This window comes from Armigeres subalbatus, chromosome 1, assembly GCF_024139115.2.
Source record: "Armigeres subalbatus isolate Guangzhou_Male chromosome 1, GZ_Asu_2, whole genome shotgun sequence".
Classification (NCBI taxonomy): domain Eukaryota; kingdom Metazoa; phylum Arthropoda; class Insecta; order Diptera; family Culicidae; genus Armigeres; species Armigeres subalbatus.
The window spans coordinates 270,027,312-270,048,422 of record NC_085139.1 but is presented as its reverse complement, the minus strand read 5'-3'; the positions used below and the strand labels follow the sequence as shown (position 1 = coordinate 270,048,422).

The window sequence follows — 21,111 nt, the reverse complement described above, 5'->3', positions numbered from 1 at the left end:
CAAGATAAAGTTACAGGCTGTGTTGGTTAGGTAAATCAGACGATTTAGAGAATTTGGACAAATTAATAAATAATATCTCTTTTAAATTACTTAAAATTACTGAATGTTATTTTTCTTCTTTCGTTACAGGTATGTATCAACGCACTTGATGTCAACATTACAAAGCGAACAAGATTATGGTAAAATTCATATTGTATTGGCTCACTTCCAAAACTTAAAACAGTTCATCACTAAATATCTCATTCTTTAATTACTCTTTCAATATCGATTGCAATCATCAGGAGAATTTAAAGTGGGAAGTGAAATTTTTTTTCGGAAATAATCATTGACAAATTTTTGCATGAAATTCTGAGGATATTTTACTGACTATATTTACTTTTTAGCTAGTTGATAGATACTTTTATGCTATAATGCCATTCAGAGATAGAAACAGACATTAAAAGCAGAAGAACTGCTACATGATCTTCTATCAGGTATCAGGTATCAGAACGTCGGCTCAGGAGGCACGTTCCCCTCAATTTGGGAGATTTGTGTCATCGCCTTCACTGGCCTTTCTCATCATTTACCTGACGGAAAAGGAAGTGAAAAGGGGAAAGGAAGAGGAAGTGAAGTTGGAAAGGAGAATGTAACAGGTTTCTGGAGAAGGAGGATGCAATCAATAATACATACATACGATGCATTTTGTAAAACGCAATGAAACGCAAAGCATAAAATATACTGGATAAGTCACACAATACAAATGCATATGATATACCTATTATAGGAAAGCCAATTATGTAGACTCACACGCATTCAGCTATAGACTAAAGAGAGGTGTCACAAAAACACTGAGGACGTAACAATGGACGAACGTCAAAGACGAAACACAGAGTGCACTGTGGAAAACGTATAATGCGAATCCATATAGATGACATTTATTAAAAAAACTAAGGAAAAAACACATTCATAACCCCACCCTTATTTAACCTCAAGTTGAAATTGAATAAGAGTAGACGAAACCGAACGTCAAATACGAAATACAGAGTACACTGTGAAAAACACATAATGCGAATCCATATAGGTGACAATCACAAAGTACATGGTAAAAACGCATAATGCGAATCCATATAGGTGACAGTTTGTTGAAAACTAAGTAAAACACATATTAATAACCCCACTCTTATTTAACCTCACGTTGAGATTGAATAAGAGTAGCCGAATATCTCGGAGAAACAAAAAGTCAACTACGTTCGGAAGTTTTTCTAACAATTTCTCCGGAAATTTCTCTGGAAATTCTGAAAAAAAAGCGGAATTAGTTCGTAAATATTTTTTTTAACAAGATAAAGTTACGGGCTGTAACTGAATAAGAATAGCCTATTATCTCGGAGAAGCAAAAAGTCAACTACGCCATAGCTCCGGTTAGCGCAACGAGGGCGTAATACTGTGAAGGGGGCTTCACAGGCTCCGTTTTCAGTTAGATTCTTATTAGACCCCCCTAACCATTCATTCGTAGGCACTGTAGTGAGAAAGCGTTACAGATCTGCATTAATCTGGAAAACGCCAATCTTCCGTCGGTTTCAAAGGAAATTCCAACTCTCTACCGGAACATTGAGTAGTTGGATCCACCGCCAGAGATTACTGAGTAGTTCGCGACCAAGTCGGCAGCTCAATGGTCTTAACAAGGAAGTGGTTTCGAATAGAGTCGGGCTCTAGGTCATGTGATCTCGGCTTCCAAACGAGAAAACGAACCCCGTAATGAATGTTTAGTCGTATGCAGCTAACATGACGCCCAAGATCTCCGCCGTAGAGCACTTACTGGCTATTCGCCTACTTGTAAAATAGATCTTCAATGTTAACTCTTCACAGCATTCAGCCCAAAAAAAAAAACCTTTTCTCCGCCGTAGAGCACTTACGGGCTATTCGCTCACTTGTAAAATAGATCTTCAATGTTAACTCTTCACAGCATTCAGCCCAAAAAAAAACCTTTTCTATCTCCAAGGCAAATGGTTTGGGTAATAAATTTTGGATGTTATGCCCTTTTCAAATGTTGGTCTAGAATTATTTCGATGATGAATTCGTCCTATGGAAGGCATCTTCTCATCATTACAAGCGCATCTGTAATCGGGTGAACTGCTTTGTACAATCTGCTGTTGCAAAATAAATTGATAAATAATTTTCTTATGAAAAGTATCTTCTTTAAATTACACGTTCACAATTTTCGTGATGTAACAAAGAGGTTTATTCGATTCGACTCATTTTTCCATCAAATTGCAAAATTACAGCTTGTCATTACTATGTGGCTTGTATTCAGCATTGAATACAAGAAAAAGATGGATTTTTTTGTTAAATATCTTGGCTGTGCATATGCACAGCATATGTTTCGAAATGGACAAATTGATATGAAATTTGCGAAAAAGAATCCACGTGTCTTGGAGGGACTCGAACCCTCAACCTCATACTCTCTAGATAGGCGAGATAACCCCTACACAACAAGACCATTTGAAGGTCACGGCCATCAGAATCCGAGTACCAACCTCCACCGCGGTTAGCTCTCTTTTTGCAAATTGAATATTTTTCGGAAGCTTGATTTGCCCAATCTCCACATGTGCTTTACTGTTGTATATCCACAGTCAAGCGAGTGCACATTGTTTATTAAACGAAAGGATCGCACTCCATGCCCCCCAGTAACGGGCTGGGCGGGACGGTATAGAATGCGAATTCAATCGCACTCTGCTGTGCCAAAGGCTTGCTTGGCTAAAGCATTTGATGAGTTTGATTGCCTTACGTAAGCGGTCGCGTGTACTCAGACGACTAATGACGGTGAAAGACCGACACTTGATTACAATTAATTGCATATTATTCGGCAACTCGGCCGTACGAAAACCATTTTTTTGTTAAATATCTTGGCTGTGCATATGCACAACACATGTTTCGAATTGTACTCGGTACTCGGATTCTGATGGCTTTTCCTTTTTCAAGTGGTCTTGTTGTGTAGGGGTTATCACGCCTATCTAGAGAGTAGGAGGTTGAGGGTTCGAGTCCCTCCAAGGTACGTGGATTCTTTTTCGCAAATTTCATATCAATTTGTCCATTTCGAAACATATGCTGTGCATATGCACAGCCAAGATATTTAACAAAAAATGGTTTTCGTACGGCAGAGTTGCCGAATAATATTCCTTGTATTGCGTCCGAAAACTCCAATTATTGTTAAATTGATCCAACAGTTGCGGTAAAGTAAGCGCCAAAAATTCTCAGGAATTTATTCGGAAGTTCCTCAAAGAGTTCGTTAAGAAGCTCATCAAGTAATTCCTCTGGACATTCCTTCAAATACTCCTTCGGAAGTACCTCCATGAAGTATCTCCAGGAACTCCTGAGGGTATTCCTCCAGAAACTTCTCCGGAAGTACCTCCATGAAGTACCTCCGGAAGTTCCTTCGAGATTTCCTACAAAGGGTTCCTCCAGAAAATTTTTCCGATAATTTCTCCAGGAATTCCTCCGGAAGTTCCTCCAGGAATTCTTCTTGTGGTTCCTCCAGGAATGCTTCCAGAGGTTCCTCCAGGAATTCCTCAGGAGTATACCTCCGAGATTTCTTTCAGAGATTCCTCCCGATGTTTCTTCAGAAATGCCTCCAGAAACTTCTCCGGGGGTTCCTCCAGAAACTCCTCTGGGGTTCCTTCAGAAACTTCGGAGTTCTCTTCTGGAGATCCGCCAGAAGTTCCTCCAAGAACTTCTCCAGATTCTTCTCCAAGAACTCATCCGGAGGTTCCTCCAGGAACTCCTCCGGAAGTTTCACTGGGAATTCATCCGGATGTTCCTCCGGGAATTCATCTGCGAATTGCTCCAGAAGTTCCTTCAGGAATTCCTCCGGAGGTTCCTCCAGGTTTTTTTTTCCGAAGTTCCTCCCAAAGCTCCTCCAGTAATTTCTCTTCTGGTTCCTCCAGAAATTCCTCCGGAGGTTCATTCAGGAATTTATTCGAAGGTTCCTTCAGGAGGTCCACCGTAGGTTCCTACAGATATTCCTCCGAAAGTTCCACCAGGAATTCCTCTGGAGGTTCCTCCAAAAAATTCTCCGAAGGATCCTCAGAAGATTCCTTCTGAGGTTGCTCCAGGACTTCCTCTGGAGGTTCCTCCAGGAATTCCTTTAGAGTTTCCTACAGGAATCCCTCCGGAAGTTCTTCTAGGAATTCCTCCGGAGGTTCTTTCCGGAATTCCTCTGGAAGTTCCTCTGGGGATTCCTTGGAGGTTCCTCCAGGTATTCCTCCGGTGGTTTCTCCAGGAAATCCTTCGAAAGTTCCTCTAGGAATTCTCTCAGAGGTTCCTCCCGAAGTTGCTCCAAGAATTCTTTCGGAAGTGTTATCAAAATTCCTTCAGAAATTTCTCAGGAAGTTTCTTCAAGAATTTCTCCGGATTTTTTCTTCAAGAATATCTCATGAGATTCCTGCAGGATTTTTTTTCGGAAATTCCTGAAGCAATTCCTCCGAATTTCCTTAGACAATTTCTGTGGAGTCCAGAATCTCCACAGGAGCTATTACGAGATTCTTCCATGGATTCCTCCCGAAACACACATGGTGATTATTTACATTTTAACAGGTATTTTCTTTATGGTTTTGGGTGTTTAAATCTGCGACATTGGATTATCGATGCTTGACGACATACATCCGTCCGTTGCAGTAAAAAAAAAGTGTGTCCCAATCACACCATTAGGGAATCCTTTTGACCGAAACTGGTCCGATCGTTTTGGAGGGGGTAGCCTTGCCTTCCGGTCTACCAATCCCCGACTACCCAGTTGCTGATTTTTTTGGTGCGCTTTTAGATCTTTTGTCTTCAGAGATGCATTGGTAAGAGGTGCTAGAGATCATGAAACCACCTGCAGTATTTGATGCTGAGATCTTGGCGTTAGGTGCAGTGTCTGTTTAGACTAGTTTACGAGGAGTAGAGAGAACTGGAGGCAGAAGTTGGTGTTGTTGCCGAAGGCCAGGAAGCCGTCGGGCGACCCATCGGCGCATAGACCAATCTGCTTTATAGACACGACGGGCAAGTTGCTAGAGAGGATCATTCTCAACAGGCTGACCCCGTACTCAGAGGGTACGAACGGCCTGTTAAGCAATCAGTTCGGTTTTCGCAATGGTAAGTCCACGTTGGACGCTATTAACTCGGTGGTAAAGACCGCCGAGATAGCGATCCAACAGAAAAGGTGAGGAGTTCCGCAAGGTTAAATACTGGGCCCGGTATTATGGAACCTTATGTACGACGGGGTTCTGAAGCTAAATTTCCCTCCTGGTGTTAAGATCGCTGGTTCGCCGATGACGTAACCTTGAACGTCTAAGGGGAACCCGTAGATCAATGTCTGCGAATTTCAACAGTTTACCTTAGATTAAATGGTTTTGAGCGATGAAGGATAGTTTCAGCAATAACAATCATGGTTGTAACATTCAATTCTGTTGAATTTTTACCGAAAGCAGAAATCGATTAAGAGAAATCGATCAATACAGTAACGCCCCTATGATTCTAAGCGCAAGATTTGTAATTTTCTCCATCGATGAAAACGAATCAAGAAAAAAGTTATGAACAAACAAATGCGGCGGGAAAAGTAGGCCAACCATCCACAGGGCTGGCGTAGGTTGACCAAGTTTGTTAAAATATGTATTTGAAACACATCAAATCTATCAGAGGAAAATGTTTATTCGTGGAAAAAAGGTAGTGTTGAACCTCGGAATGGTTCTCCCTCTGCGGGTGGGTATCGAGTGGACTGTATGTGATCTCCTTGGTGTTCTTCCAATCGGATGGGGGTTGAAAGCTTGGCTTTTTATTTACACAATACGACACCAGAGTTTATTTCACGACAACACTTTTATTTACTTTACATTAGACATTCTAACACTTTATTTTTAAGATTTACACTACACATTACAACATTTATTAACTTATTAATATTATTACAAATTATCGGTCCCTGACTGGCTATCGTAATGGCTAATTCTATCCTACAATAGGGGTGATTTCTATTCAATCAGTGCAATTTTAGATACTTCTACACTACTCGTCACTCTTTCTCTAGTTGACCATCATCGAGGGGATTGCGAATGGTAAAAGCTGGGTGTAGTACAATCATTCTCCCCAACCCTGAAATTACAGAATTTCTGAAAGAAAAAAATCCTCTACGAACACAGATTGGCTGGACAATCGAATCCTTAACTACGCCTCCTTCTCGGATGGTTGGCACGATGGGGCAAATGCAAAGTTTCTCAACTGCGCGCTTGGCCAAACCGGACGCGGTCTTCAGTGTTACTACCCTAACTACGCCGTCGGCCGCGGATGATCCTCCTGAATCCGTCCCAATTTCCACTGTAATGGAGGCATGTTGTCTTTCCTGACGACGGCGAGTTTTCCTACGGTTATATGAACAGCAGGCTTCCACCTCTTAACCCTTCCTTGCATCTGGGAAAGATATTCCGTTCTCCATCGTTTCCAGAACAGCTGCAGTTTTTGTTGAATTAGTTGGTGCTTCTCCAACCGGTTCATAGGAACCTCAGAATAATCTGGATCTGGAATCTGGTGTAATGGTGCTCCAATAAGAAAATGGCCGGGAGTTAGTGCTTCCAGGTCCGTTGGGTCATCTGACATGGGAGTCAGTGGCCTAGAATTTAGACACGACTCCACCTGTGCTAAAAGCGTGCACAAATATTCGTAAGAAACGACGACTTCTCCTAAGACCTTCAGTAGGTGCAGCTTCGCCGAACGAACGGCCGCTTCCCAAAGGCCTCCAAAATGTGGGGCTTTGGGTGGAATAAAATGCCAATTTATACCTTCCTCTGAACAATCCTTCATTATCCGCTTCCGGTGATTTTCACTGCATAGAAGCTCGAAGAGTTTCTTTAGTTGGTTCCGAGCTCCAACAAAATTGGTCCCGTTGTCGAAGTACACATCCGTACATCGTCCTCGCCTCGTAATAAATCTTCTAAATGCCTGCAGGAAACGGTTTGTGCTAAGGTCAGTCACCAGCTTTAGATGAACTGCCTTCGTGCACATACAAACGAACATCGCTACATATGCTTTCACTGCGATTCTACGTGGACCTGGTCGGAAGTAGACAGGTCCGAAGTAGTCAACACCCGTCTTCGAGAAGGGTCGAGCTACTGTAACACGCGCTGCTGGCAGTTCACCCATAAACTGCTCAACTGGATTTGGTTTTGCCCGGAAGCAGCGTAAGCACTCATGCACAACCTTACGCGCTACATTTCTGCCTCCTAATGGCCAGTAACGTTGCCTGACAGTTGCTAGAAGCAGTTGAGGGCCTGCGTGCAACAGTTTGTGATGATAATGCTGGAATACTAACTTAGTCAGCGGATGCCTTGCCGGTAATACAAAAGGGTGTTTAGTTGCATCCGCTTCCTGTGAATGTTCTAACCTTCCACCGACCCGAATCACGTTATCGTTCAACAACTGTGGATTAAACCAACGAAGCGGAGAGCTCCTATGCCTTGAACATGGTTCCATGCACAATTCTCTGCCGCTTGTTGTATTTTTGCCACGCGGTTCGCTACGAAAGTGTTCCATGTAGCCGGTATGGCGTTTAACCATTGTAACACACATGTCGAATCCACCCAGAAGAATGTTTCCGCTTCTATTTTCAGAGAACAGAACACCTTTTCTTTCAGTTGTGCCGCTAATAATGGTCCACAAAGCTCCAATCTTAGAATTGACTGCGATTTCAGTGGAGCAACCTTAGATTTTGAAGTAAGCAAGGCAACGTTGCATCTTCTTGAATTGTCTATGCTTCGGACATAAGCACATGTTCCGTAGGCCGCCTTGGATGCGTCCGAAAAGAAGTGTAGTTGAATACTTGTTGCTCCTGGTATCAAACGCATCGTTGAATACTGATTTCATTCAAAAGTGGTATTTGCCGGTAAAACTCCATCCATTCTTCACATTCACGGGCTCCTACTGCTTGGTCCCAGTTTAGTTTTCTTCCCTCTTCATCAGTCCAGCACCACAGACGTTGCATGTATATTTTCGCCATCACAATAACTGCACCTATCAATGCCTAGGGGATCGTACAGCGTAGCGATCATCTACAAAAGTTTCCGCCTTGTTAACTTTTCCTTTGGGTTAACTCTCACGACCTTGAACTGGAACTTGAAAACGTCACTTGTGGGGAACCAGTATAACCCTAACGTCTTTACGGCCGGATCTGGATCAAGTTGCAGTCCATCCTCTTTCGCTAACGCAAGATTTTGTTCAGGAATTCTGTTGAATTGGATGCCCATTTCCTCAGATGGAATCCGCCAGTCTCCATCATACTGTCAAGCTGCATTCGCAATTGTTTCGCCACCTCGGCCTTATCCTCTCCCGTCAAAACGTCGTCCATGTATACGTCTTCCATGACCGCCCTTGCCGCCATCGGGAACCTTTGCTGTTCGTCCAACGCTAACTGCTTCAAAGTTCTTGTCGCCAGATACGGCGCTGGTTTTGTCCCGTAGGCTACTGTACGAAATTCGTACGATTCGGCTTGCACACCGAAATCTTTCCGCCACAGTATGTTCTGCAACAGAAGATCCTTCTGGTCTATCCAGATTTGACGGAACATTTTTCCACGTCTGCCACCATTTGTTTGATTCGCGCCCATTATGGAACGCAAATTTTCTTGGATCACTGGCCCTGCCAGCAATGCATCGTTCAGTGATACGCCTGTACTTGTGTTACAAGACGCATCGATAACCACCCGGACCTTGGTGGTCGTGCTGCTCTTCTTAACAACAGGATGATGAGGTAAATAACACCTACTTGCCTTGTCGGTTGACACATCCACTCTGTGCATGTGCCCTAGCTCCAAATACTCCCTCATGAACCGCTCGTATTGCTCTCGTAACTGCGGTTCTCGAAACAATCGTCTTTCTATCCCTTGAAGACGTCGGAAGGCAATATCTCTTGATTCGCCTATTTTTGGCAGAACGGTATCATCCTTTGGAAGAGAAACTGTATCCCGCCCATCCTTACCTCGTTTGACCGTGCTACTATAGTGCGCCTCGCACTTCGCTTTCATGGGAGAATAATTGTTGAGAGAATCAACTTCTTCACAAGTCCAAAAGCGAGATAGAATTTCCTTTAAACCACCAGTAACTGCCATGTTACAGGAAAATTTCGGATTCGGATCATTCGGATCAGCATTCACCAGACCGGACACCACCCAAAGTCAAATACTGACTCCGTTAACATGGATAGACCGTTCGCAAGATCCATTTCATTGCCGGCCTTGAAGAACGTGAAGAAATGTTGGATTCCAAGGATCAAATCCACCGCCTTGGAATTAAAAAATGCTGGATCTGCCAACTGCACGCCTTGTGGAATCTTCCAGCATTCCCCTTGGATGGTTGTCGTTGGATGATCTGCCGTAACCTTCGGCAGAACGAGGAATTTCATTTCACAAGAAAATCCGGAAACTCGTGATTTGATTGTCGCTACAGCCTTGTGTTTAATCCGCGTATTGGATTGTCCTATACCAAGGACGGCTACATCCGAACGCCTCCGTTGGATGTACAAACGTTGGCACAACTTCGCCGTCATGAAATTACATTCGGACCCAGAGTCCAACAAGGCCCGTGCTGGAAAACTGATACCTGTATCATCTTCCATTAAAACCACTGCTGTCGCTAGCAGTACTGAAGAAGAACGTTGTAGTGCCGTATTGGATAACACCGAATCTGAAGCTGCAGAGGTACTTGGAATGCAATTTCGCTGTGAAGTACTTGTGGTATTCGATTTAGCTTGTGTTGGTGTCTGTGATGAGCCACCTTTTGCTCCATCACCCTTGTCCGACCGGAAACATACCATAGTATGAACAAGCCACGCATCGACCACTAGATGCTTGAACCGCACTATGACTTGCTCGTGGGACTACAAACTTTTTCCTGGACAGACTAACCGATTCTCCCTTGAGATCAGCAGGTTTGGAAGGTAGCAAACCTAATACTCGAACCCGTTTTTGAAGAAACTCCGTCAGATCCTTGATGGAATCTTGTTCCTTAGAAGCCGAATACTCTTCCCATCCTCGACGTGTGACCGGGTCTAGGCGGGAACCTAGGATGTCCAGCAACAACAAATCCTTGTAGTCCTGGGGTTGAACAAGCTGATCCAAGTTTTGGACGATCCGCTCAAAGCCTTCCAGCAAGGACTGAAGCTCCGAAGCTGATTCCTTAGTCAACACGGGTAGTTTAGACAAAGCTTGGACTTGCCGACGCCTAAGCAGCTTGCTGTCGTTGTACCGTTTTGACAATGTGTCCCACGCCACCTGGTAGTTCGCCTTAGTGATGGACAGCGGATCTATGAGAGCCTTGGCTTCACCTGTGAGACATCCCTTTAGGTAATGAAATTTCTCGACGTCCGGAAGATCGGCCTTCCAGTGGATCAACGAGGTGTACAAATCCCGGAAACTCAGCCACATGTCGATATTGCCACTGAAGGTTTGTAGCTGGATTTGTGGAAGGCGAACATGTTCCAACGTAGGCTGCGACTGCGACTGCGATGCATCTAAAACATGCGACTGGTTCAATGTGGCATCTTCCAGCTCCTTAGCCTTTTCCATCAATGACGTCTTCACCAAAAAATACCGCTGCCCAAACTTTGCCCTAATTTTACTATATTCGTCTTCCTCTTCACTGTAATCGTCATGCGATTCTACCTCCACCATAGCCTCACTAATCGTTTCCCATAACTCCTCCAATTTATTAACCCTAATCGACACCTGAATTGCTGTGGTTTGTTCATTCATGGATTGAGAAAACTTGAGAATGTCCTCAAACATATACAGATATGAGTTGAGTCGAGTCTGCAACGATCGCAGGGATTGCTCCTTCTTTGTCGTACGTGTAACAGGTGTATTCCAGGAAACGATTAGAATAGAACAGTTGTAGTAATCGGTATTTGTGCCTAGCTTCGGCTAGACATACACTGTAGACTGTAGAGCTACTGACCTTCACAAAATGAATATAACTCCCCTCTACAGGTGTGTACAGTTTCCGATCAATGGTTGATTTACTACGTTGCCTACGTGTTTCATTCAATAGCTTGCCAGCACCAGGATTCGTGTGGAGGAAAAATTTGTTATGTAGTAAACACAAAAGCCCACGCCTCGACAAGGCATATACTGTCTTAAACTGACCTGACAGACCAGTTTTCAATACTGGTATTCCAATAGACAGTGTGCCGGCTATTCACGGTAATCACAACTGTTCCTCCTCAATGCGTAGAACGTGCATGAATGCTTCGGTCGGCCTCATTAACACGTCCCACAAAATTTGAATTAATAATCGATCAGCCAGTGCGCCAATCGATCAGAACATCAATCATGCATCATTCGTGTTCAGAAGAGGATGAAAAATAGCAAATGTAATATCAAAAACGTCTAGCATCGACTGGTCATATACTATAGTGCGATAAGTGTTCTATTTCACTAACCTGGACAACTAATAAAGTTGATTGATGACCAGTGATGCTGTACCATACATCGACACTCGGACGTGATGAGGTTTTGCTGATGGTGATGATGATGTGAATGTGGATGGGAAAACGCAAATCCAATAGGAATTCGTTGGCGTCTTGATGATGATCGCTTGGATGCCGCCGGTAGTTGAACAGCGCAATGAACACACACAGCAAACAGCTGATCGAAACGAACGAACGTCGCACAGCGGCAGGCCGGCTGATGGTTTCCAACGACGCAGGTAGGCTGCTATACTGCTGTTCGTGATGTTCGGTAGATGTGGTGTATCGCAGCGATGGCAGCAGTTTGTTGTGATTCCTCTCCGTCGCGTCGTCGGTATCAGTGCAGTAGTGATATGGAAACAAAATGGTGGCTGTGAAGATTATCCGCGAAGCCTAGCGAAGGCTGGACATATATTGTCGGCGTAGCACCAACTTAGAATTCGGAAGTCCGGACTTCCGAACCGAACTTTCTTCCGAAGTTTTATCTGTCAAACTAATGGATGCGTTGTTTTGCGCATCTTTAGGGGAATCCAGCGCACTACTTCCGAAGTTGGGAAAGTTGCCTGTGTCTGGAGAAAAATCCAACTTCGGTATAAAAAGCGGTATAAATTTATTCCGGATACACAATATCCGGGTAATTAATTACCTGGACGAACCAGGGCCACTTGCCCGTTTGCTGAAGTGTTGTTCTGGTGATTATTCGGTGATAGTGCTTCCAACGGATCCTTATCCTTCCTTTGGTGATAGTGGTTGCAAAGGAACTTTATCCTTCCGAATCGCCGCCAGGCAATCGAATCAATAGTGGTGTTGCGTGTAGTGCTCGTGCGGGAAATTAATAAGGTATTAGCAGTGTTTTGATTTGGCTTCTGCTGGACATAAACTAATGTGTACCCACCTATGGGACCATTCGTTGATACTAATCCAGCGCAGGATGATTCCGTCTAGTATTCGGTAGATGTGGTGTTGAAACTCGGTGAAAATTGATGGCGGTTGATCTTGTTGATCGATGTGTCGTGGTGGTGTAATTTGACGTTTTTTTTTTTTTTTTTTAACTAATTTTATTTGCTTATTATCTAATACATGCATTCATCTCTTAGACTAGGTGTTCCGTGTTTTCTTAACACTATCATCCTTATTTGCCTTGTTACATTTTTAGTTATTATTAATACATTTCAATTGCCTCTGGCCGAATTTTTCCTCTGGTAGAATTGAACCATGTGGGAATTACAATGCATTCAACTTAAACTAAACATAACCTACCTTATACTAAGGGTACAAGGAGTTAATCGTTGCAATAGAAGATTGCAATGATTTTTGTCTAAAATTGAAATTATTTTGTTGGACATTTGTTGCAATGTCTCAATATTAGAAATTCTATGAAGTTCATTGGTACTATACCACGGAGGCAACTTCAGAATCATTTTCAAAATTTTATTTTGAATCCTCTGGAGTGCCTTCTTTCTGGTATTGCAGCAACTAGCCCATATTGGCACAGCATACAACATGGCAGGTCTAAAATTTGTTTGTAAATCAAAAGTTTGTTCTTAAGACAAAGTTTTGATTTTCTGTTTATAAGTGGATATAGGCACTTAATATATTTGTTACATTTGGCTTGAAGGCCTTCAATGTGATTTTTAAAAGTTAATTTTTGATCTAGCAGAAGTCCTAAATATTTAGCTTCGCTAGACCAATTAATTGGAACCCCATTCATAGTGACAGTATGTCTGCTAGAAGGTTTCAAATAAGAAGCTCTCGGCTTATGTGGGAAAATTATAAGCTGAGTTTTGGAAGCATTCGGGGAAATTTTCCATTTTGCAAGTAAGTGGAGAAAATATCCAAACTTTTTGCAATCTGCTACAAATGACACGAAGGCTTCGCCCTTTGGCTGAAAGGCCCGTGTCATCTGCAAACAAAGATTTTTGACACCCTGGTGGTAAATCAGGTAAGTCAGAAGTAAAAATGTTATACAATATGGGCCCCCCTTGGGGGACACCAGCCCTTACAGGTAATCTATCAGATTTAGAATTCTGATAGTTTACCTGCAGTGACCGATCTGATAAATAATTTTGGATCAGTTTAATAATGTACAGAGGAAAATTAAAATTCATCAATTTTACAATCAAACCTTCATGCCAAACACTGTCAAATGCTTTCTCTATATCAAGAAGAGCAACTCCAGTCGAATATCCTTCAGATTTGTTGAGCCGAATTAAGTTCGTAACTCTTAATAACTGATGAGTGGTTGAATGCCCATGGCGAAAACCAAATTGCTCATCAGCAAAAATAGAATTGTCATTAATATGAACCATCATTCTATTTAAAATAATCTTTTCAAACAGTTTGCTTATTGAAGAAAGCAAACTGATTGGGCGATAACTAGAAGCCTCAGCTGGATTTTTGTCCGGCTTCAAAATTGGAACAACTTTGGCGTTTTTCCATTTATCTGGAAAGTATGCCAATTGAAAACATTTGTTGAATAAATTAACCAAAAAGGATAAAGAGCTCTCAGGAAGTTTTTTGATAAGTATGTAGAAAATACCATCATCACCCGGGGCTTTCATATTTTTAAATTTTCTAGTAATAGATCTCACTTCATCCAAATTGGTTCCCAACGAAGGGTCAAAACATTCTCTTGATTGAGAATGTCTTCGAAGCTCCGTGTAACCTGATCCTCAATTGGACTAGTGAGACCTAGACTAAAATTATGGGCACTCTCGAACTGCTGAGCAAGTTTTTGAGCCTTTTCGCCATTTGTTAATAAAATTTTATTTCCCTCTTTAAGCGCTGGAATTGGCTTTTGAGGTTTTTAAGAATTTTGTTAATTTCCAAAAGGGTTTCGAACTGGGATCCAACTTCGAGACATTATTCTCAAAGTTGGTATTTCTCAGAATAGCGAAACGTTTTTTAATTTCATTTTGCAAATCTCGCCAAATAACTTTCAACGCGGGATCGCGAGTTCTTTGGTATTGCCTTCTTCTCACATTTTTAAGACGGATCAGTAGCTGAAGATCGTCGTCAATAATAATGGAGTTGAATTTAACTTCACATTTCGGAATTGCAATGCCTCTGGCTTCGACAATTAAATTTGTCAAAGAAACGAGAGCATTATCAATATCACTTTTGGTATCGAGAGGAATATCAACATCAAAATTCCTATCGATATACGTTTTACCCAATCAGCTCTATGATAATTAAAAGTAGAGCTGATTGGATTATAAATGGCTTCTTGTGAGATTTCAAATGTCACAGGAAGGTGATCAGAGTCAAAGTCAGCATGAGTTACCAATTGGCCACACAGCTGACTTGAATCCGTTAAAACTAAATCAATTGTAGAAGGATTTCGACTGGAAGAAAAACAAGTTGGTCCATTGGGATATTGAATAGTATAATATCCCGCAGAACAATCTTCAAATAAAATTTTACCATTGGAATTGCTTTGAGCATTATTCCATGAACGGTGTTTGGCATTGAAGTCACCAATTACGAAGAATTTTGATTTGTTGCGAGTCAGAATTTGAAGATCAGCTTTCAACAAATTCTTTTGCTGCCCATTGCATTGAAAAGGCAAGTAGGCTGCAATGAAGGAAAATTGTCCAAAATTTGTTTCAACAGAAACTCCCAAGGTTTCAAAAACTTTGGTTTCAAACGAAGAAAATAATTTATGTTTGATACGTCTATTAATGACAATGGCGACCCCACCACAGGCGCTGTCAAGACGATCATTTCTGTAGATAAAATAGTTTGGATCTCTTTTAATGGAGAGTCCTGGTTTTAAATACGTTTCAGTTATAATGGCAATATGCACATTATGAACTGAAAGGAAGTTGAATAATTCATCTTCCTTACCCTTTAGAGAGCGGGCATTCCAATTTAGAACTTTCACACAATTATTTGGATCCATTGAAACGGAGTCCGATAACAATTTTTGTGTGTACTTTATACCAACCTGAACAGCTTCTGGTATGGTATTTGCTTTGAACATTGCATCAATCATGTGATGCAATTGTTCAGTTAAAAATCAAAATCGGAAGCAGTCATGCTACCTGAATCGGTAACATGACCATTATTTTCCGTTGGGACATGGGTATAAACCTCATTTTGAGAAGAGAAATTTTGTCTACCAGCAGCGATGTTTGCATACGTAGGTACATTGGAAAATTGGAATTTACTGAAGTGCTTGCTACCCGTTGACGAGCGGCAAAATTTGTTTGTGAATTGTGGTGGGTATGAATTGCTCGACCGGTAACCGGTTTCGAAATTTGAGCGTTTGAAAAATTTCTACCCGTCGAATCTGGGATCCGATTGAATTTCCTGTCATCAATTTTGCACGGGAATTCAAAACTTTCCTGCGTGAAGGGCATTCCCAGAAATTGGATTTATGATTGCCCCCACAGTTTGCGCACTTAAATTTATTGGAATCTTCTCTCACAGGACATGCGTCCTTGGCGTGAGAGGTTCCACCACAAATCATGCATTTAGCATCCATGTGACAATGTTTGGTTCCATGACCCCACTTTTGGCACTTACGGCACTGGGTAGGGTTTTGGAAGTTTCCCCAGGCCTGCGGAAATGTTCCCATGTAACACGGACATGAGACATAATACAGGCCTTTTTCCAACTTTCATATTATTTAGTTCACTTTTGTTAAAATGAACTAAATAAAATTCTTGAGAAATGCCCTCTGGGAAGTTCCAGAATGGGATTTCTTTTTCATCTTAATTACTTGGACTGGTGAAAATCCAAGTAATTGAGAAATTTCAATTTTAATCTCATCCAGTGATTTGTCATCACTGGGGAGACCTTTCAAGACGACTTTGAACAATCGCTCAGTTTTGTCGTCGTATGTGAAGAATTTATGGCGCTTCTCAGATAAATAGTGAAGAAGACGTTTGCGATCGTCAAAGGATCCCGGCAAAACGCGGCAGTCACCCTTCCTAGCAATCTGAAATGAAACCTTGATCCCCTGAAGGTTACTCAAAATCTCATTCCGAAAGCCAGAAAACTCGGCAACAGATACCACAATTGGCGGAATCCTTTGCTTTTTCGCATGAATCGAATCACCTGGGCTAGAGGTAGATTCGATTTGCTCAATTTCATCATTAATCAAATCGAACTGATTGCTCAGTTCGATTGGAGAAGAATTATTTCCGATATTAGAGTTTGAAGGAATATCTGAATTCTCCAGCTTTCTTCTATTTTTCCGCGCTTGGGCAGGACAGTCTTGAAACCTTGTTTCTTTGAAGGAAGTGCAGAGTTCAGAGACTCCTTCCTCGTGTTTTTGTTAATGCTCATTGCTGAGTGTGGAGACGTGACCTTCTAAGAGGTTTTTTCCCAGAACGGTGTCCCTGCAGGATTACCACCGCTTGTCGGAATTTTACTTCCGCAAACGGGTCCAACGTAAAACGAAGGCACGGGTCCTTGCAAAGATCGTAACGAGATCAGTGGGTACAAATAGCGCTGAGAAGCACCGTTGAAAATAAAATAGCTTCGGGTAGTATTAAAAACATCCTTCCGCAAAGAGAGAAAAGAACCGCACAGTACGAAAGCACGATGCGGTCTGTAATTTGGCGTTTTCCACTGCTCTCAATGGCGCTTGCTTGAACGGTTTTGCTTCAGATTTGGCGGTTTTGATGACTTCAGGCCTTTATTCATCCTGTTCGAAGGACCAAAATGTTGAACCTCGGAATAGTTCTCCCTTGCGGGTGGGTATCGAGTGAACTGTATGCGCTCTCCTTGGTGTTCTTCCAATCGGATGGGGGTTGAAAGCTTGGCTTTTTATTTACACAATACGACACCAGAGTTTATTTCACGACAACACTTTTATTTACTTTACACTAGACATTCTAACACTTTATTTTTAAGATTTACACTACACATTACAACATTTATTAACTTATTAATATTATTACAAATTATCGGTCCCTGACCGGCTATCGTAATGGGTAATTCTATCCTACAATAGGGGTGATTTCTATTCAATCAGTGCAATTTGAGATACTTCTACACTACTCGTCACACTTTCTCTAGTTGACCATCATCGAGGGGATTGCGAATGGTAAAAGCTGGGTGTAGTACAATCAGGTAGTTCATAATTTATAATATGTAGGTACATAAAAAATTATAAATTCATTGTTTTTTACAACTCTCGCAATTTTTTTCCTCAGTCAACGTACGCTTACGTTTGATATCATTTTCCCTTCCTTCAATGCTACTTTCATTGCGAAAACAGTGCAATGAGAACCATTTCAAACTATTTTCAATACTGAATGCTATTTTTCTTCTTTTTTTACAGGTATGTATTAACTCGCTCGGTGTCAATTTCAAGGAGAACAAGATACTGGTAATTTTTTTAGAATTAATCTACTGAAGATTAGATAGCTGAGAACAAATTTATATTTTTCTGAATATTTTCAACAATTTTTTGAATCAGTGGCTTATGAGGGCTTCTTCTTCTTCTGGACATTTTTATCAGTAAAATCATTTTGTATAAATAGAGCATTGTGCTGTGAAAACATGATTGTATTAGGTTAATGTTAGGGAAACTGATTCAAAGGCCTTATACCACTGAAAAATATCTCCAGGGGGTCTGAGCACACAAACCGAAAAATTTGTACCGTTATCAATCTAAGTAGAAGGCCTAAATATTCATGTTTCAAGTTTTTAACTTATTGCATCTTACGTGATTCCATTAAAAGACAACTGTTGGCACTACAATATGTTTTTGTTTTTTATTTTGTAAATTTTATCATTTGTACATCAAGTTAGTTTGTTGATAGTTGTTAATAAAAAAACCCAGATTAATCCACCTAGCGGTGATGGTGCCTTTCTCGTTTCTTTCGAGTGAGCAATTTCTACGCACTTTTGGTGAAAAAAAAGTATTTTGACCATAACTTCTGAGCCTATAGTCCGATCCGGCCAATTTTCAACAGGAAACAATGGGACCGGATTCTGCATCGAATGCAACTTCTTGCGAGCAAATCGGCTGAGGGTACATATGTGACTAAAATGAGTGAGATTTTGACTAAATGTATTTTGGCCATAACTCCGAATCCCATAGTCCGATTCCGCCAATTTTCAATTCGAAACAATGGGACAAGATTCCGCGTCGAATCCAACTTGTTGCGAGAAAATCTGTTAAAGATAAGTGCCTGATAAATGAGTGAGAATTTTGTACGTGTTTCTTATGAAAAAAAAATTTTGGCCATAACTTCGAAACCCATAGTCCGATTGAGCCAATTTTCAATACGAAACAATTGGACAATATTCTACGTCGAATGAAACTTGTTGCGAGTAAATCAGCTAAGAGTAAGTGCCTAAAAAGTGAGTGAGAATTTTTCTTATAAAAAATATATTTTGGCCATAACTCCGAATCCCATAGTCCGATTCCGCCAATTTTTAATAGGAAACAATGGGACAAGATTCTGCGTCGAATGCAACTTGTTGCGAGAAAATCCGTTAAAGATAAGTACCTGAAAAATGAGTGAGAATTTTGTACGTGTTCTTATGTACAAAAATGAATTTTGGCCACAACTTCGAAACCCATAGTCCGATTGGGCCAATTTTCAATACGAAACAATTGGGTAAGATTCTACGTCGAATGAAACTTGTTGCGAGAAAATCAGCTCAGAGTAAGTGCCTAAAAAGTGAGTGAGAATTTTTCTTATACACAGAATTCTGTTTTCACACGATTTTTTTTTCCGCTCGCATTTTTGATCGTGTGACTTCAATCTACCACCAAAACCTTTGCAACATGTTTCAAAAAATCCTGAATAAATCAAAGAAAAATCACACGATAATTTATATGCGTTAAACATTTAGGATGAGTGCAAAATTGAAAAAATGTAAATCGTGTAAAACAGAATCCAGTGTATAGAAATATATTTTGGCCATAATTCCGAAGCCCATAGTCCGATTGGGCCAATTTTCAATAGGAAACACTCGGACAAGATTCTGCGTCGAATGCAACTTGTTGCGAGCAAATCGGTTAAGAATAAGTGCCTGAAAAATGAGTGAGATTATTTTGCGCACACACATACACACACGCATACACACATACACACACACACATACACACATACACACACACATACGCACACATACACACATACATCACCTCAATTCGTCGAGCTGAGTCGATCGGTATATAACACTATGGGTCTCCGGGACTCCAATCAAAAGTTCGTTTTTGGAGCGAACATATAGCCTTTACGTATACTTTGTATACGAGAAAGGCAAAAAATAATTTTGGCCATAGCTTCGAAACCCATAGTCCGATTGGGCCAATTTTCAATACGAAACAATTGGACAATATTCTACGTCGAATGAAACTTGTTGCGAGTAAATCAGCTAAGAGTAAGTGCCTAAAAAGTGAGTGAGAATTTTTCTTATAAAAATATATTTTGGCCATAACTCCGAATCCCATAGTCCGATTCCGCCAATTTTCAATAGGAAACAATGGGACAAGATTCTGCGTCGAATGCAACTTGTTGCGAGAAAATCCGTTAAAGATAAGTACTTGAAAAATGAGTGAGAATTTTGTACGTGTTTCTTATGTAAAAAAAATAATTTTGGCCATAGCTTCGAAACCCATGGTCCGATTGGGCCAATTTTCAATACGAAACAATTGGATAATATTCTACGTCGAATGAAACTTGTTGCGAGTAAATCAGCTAAGAGTAAGTGCCTAAAAAGTGAGTGAGAATTTTTCTTATAAAAAATATATTTTGGCCATAACTCCGAATCCCATAGTCCGATTCCGCCAATTTTCAATAGGAAACAAAGGGGCAAGATTCTGCATCGAATGCAACTTGTTGCGAGCAAATCTGATAAAGATAAGTACCTGAAAAATGAGTGAGAATTTTGTACGTGTTCTTATGTACAAAAATGAATTTTGGCCACAACTTCGAAACCCATAGTCCGATTGGGCCAATTTTCAATACGAAACAATTGGGCAAGATTCTACGTCGAATGAAACTTGTTGCGAGAAAATCAGCTTAGAGTAAGTGCCTAAAAAGTGAGTGAGAATTTTTCCTATACATAAATATATTTTGGCCATAATTCCGAAGCCCATAGTCCGATTGGGCCAATTTTCAATACGAAACAATGGGACAAGATTCTACGTCGAATGCAACTTGTTGCGAGCAAATCGGTTAAGAATAAGTGCCTGAAAAATGAGTGAGATTATTTTGCGCACACACATACACACACACATACACACACACACACACACACACACACATACACACACACATACACACACACATACGCACACACATACACACAGACATCACCTCAATTCGTCGAGCTGAGTCGATCGGTATATAACACTATGGGTCTCCGGGACTCCAATCAAAAGTTCGTTTTTGGAGCGAACATATAGCCTTTACGTATACTTTGTATACGAGAAAGGCAAAAATCAAATTGAAATCAAATTTTCGTTATTGCAAAATAGTAGTTTGTGCGACTAAGTCAGCACGAGTTGTACCTTCATCCAACGAGGCTTGCAAAAAAATGGGGATTAGTCTCATAAATCTGGATCAAAATGATTCAGTCTGATTTACTTTACATGATCGTTCGAGCAAAACATAAAATCAAGTTTGGGCAGTGCTGAATGTAGGGGAACTGTTCCGATCTCCATCTCACTGTACATAT

The 21,111-nt window shown here is 41.1% G+C and overlaps 2 protein-coding genes across 4 annotated transcripts in view; one reads left to right on the top strand and one right to left on the bottom strand.

Moving 5' to 3' along the window:
- LOC134207529 (uncharacterized) overlaps window positions 1-21,111 on the top strand; it is a 159,637-nt gene that overhangs the window by 71,762 nt on the left and 66,764 nt on the right. The window lies entirely within an intron of this gene.
- LOC134207319 (uncharacterized) lies at window positions 8,201-9,106 on the bottom strand. Its single transcript, XM_062683042.1, has one exon. It carries the CDS (start codon window positions 9,104-9,106, stop codon window positions 8,201-8,203), a length of 906 nt encoding a protein of 301 aa, XP_062539026.1.

What these genes read in the sequence shown, in the direction of transcription:
- LOC134207319 (XM_062683042.1), bottom strand. Translation starts at nt 9,106, where the DNA reads ATGGCAGTTACTGGTGGTTTAAAGGAAATTCTATCTCGCTTTTGGACT.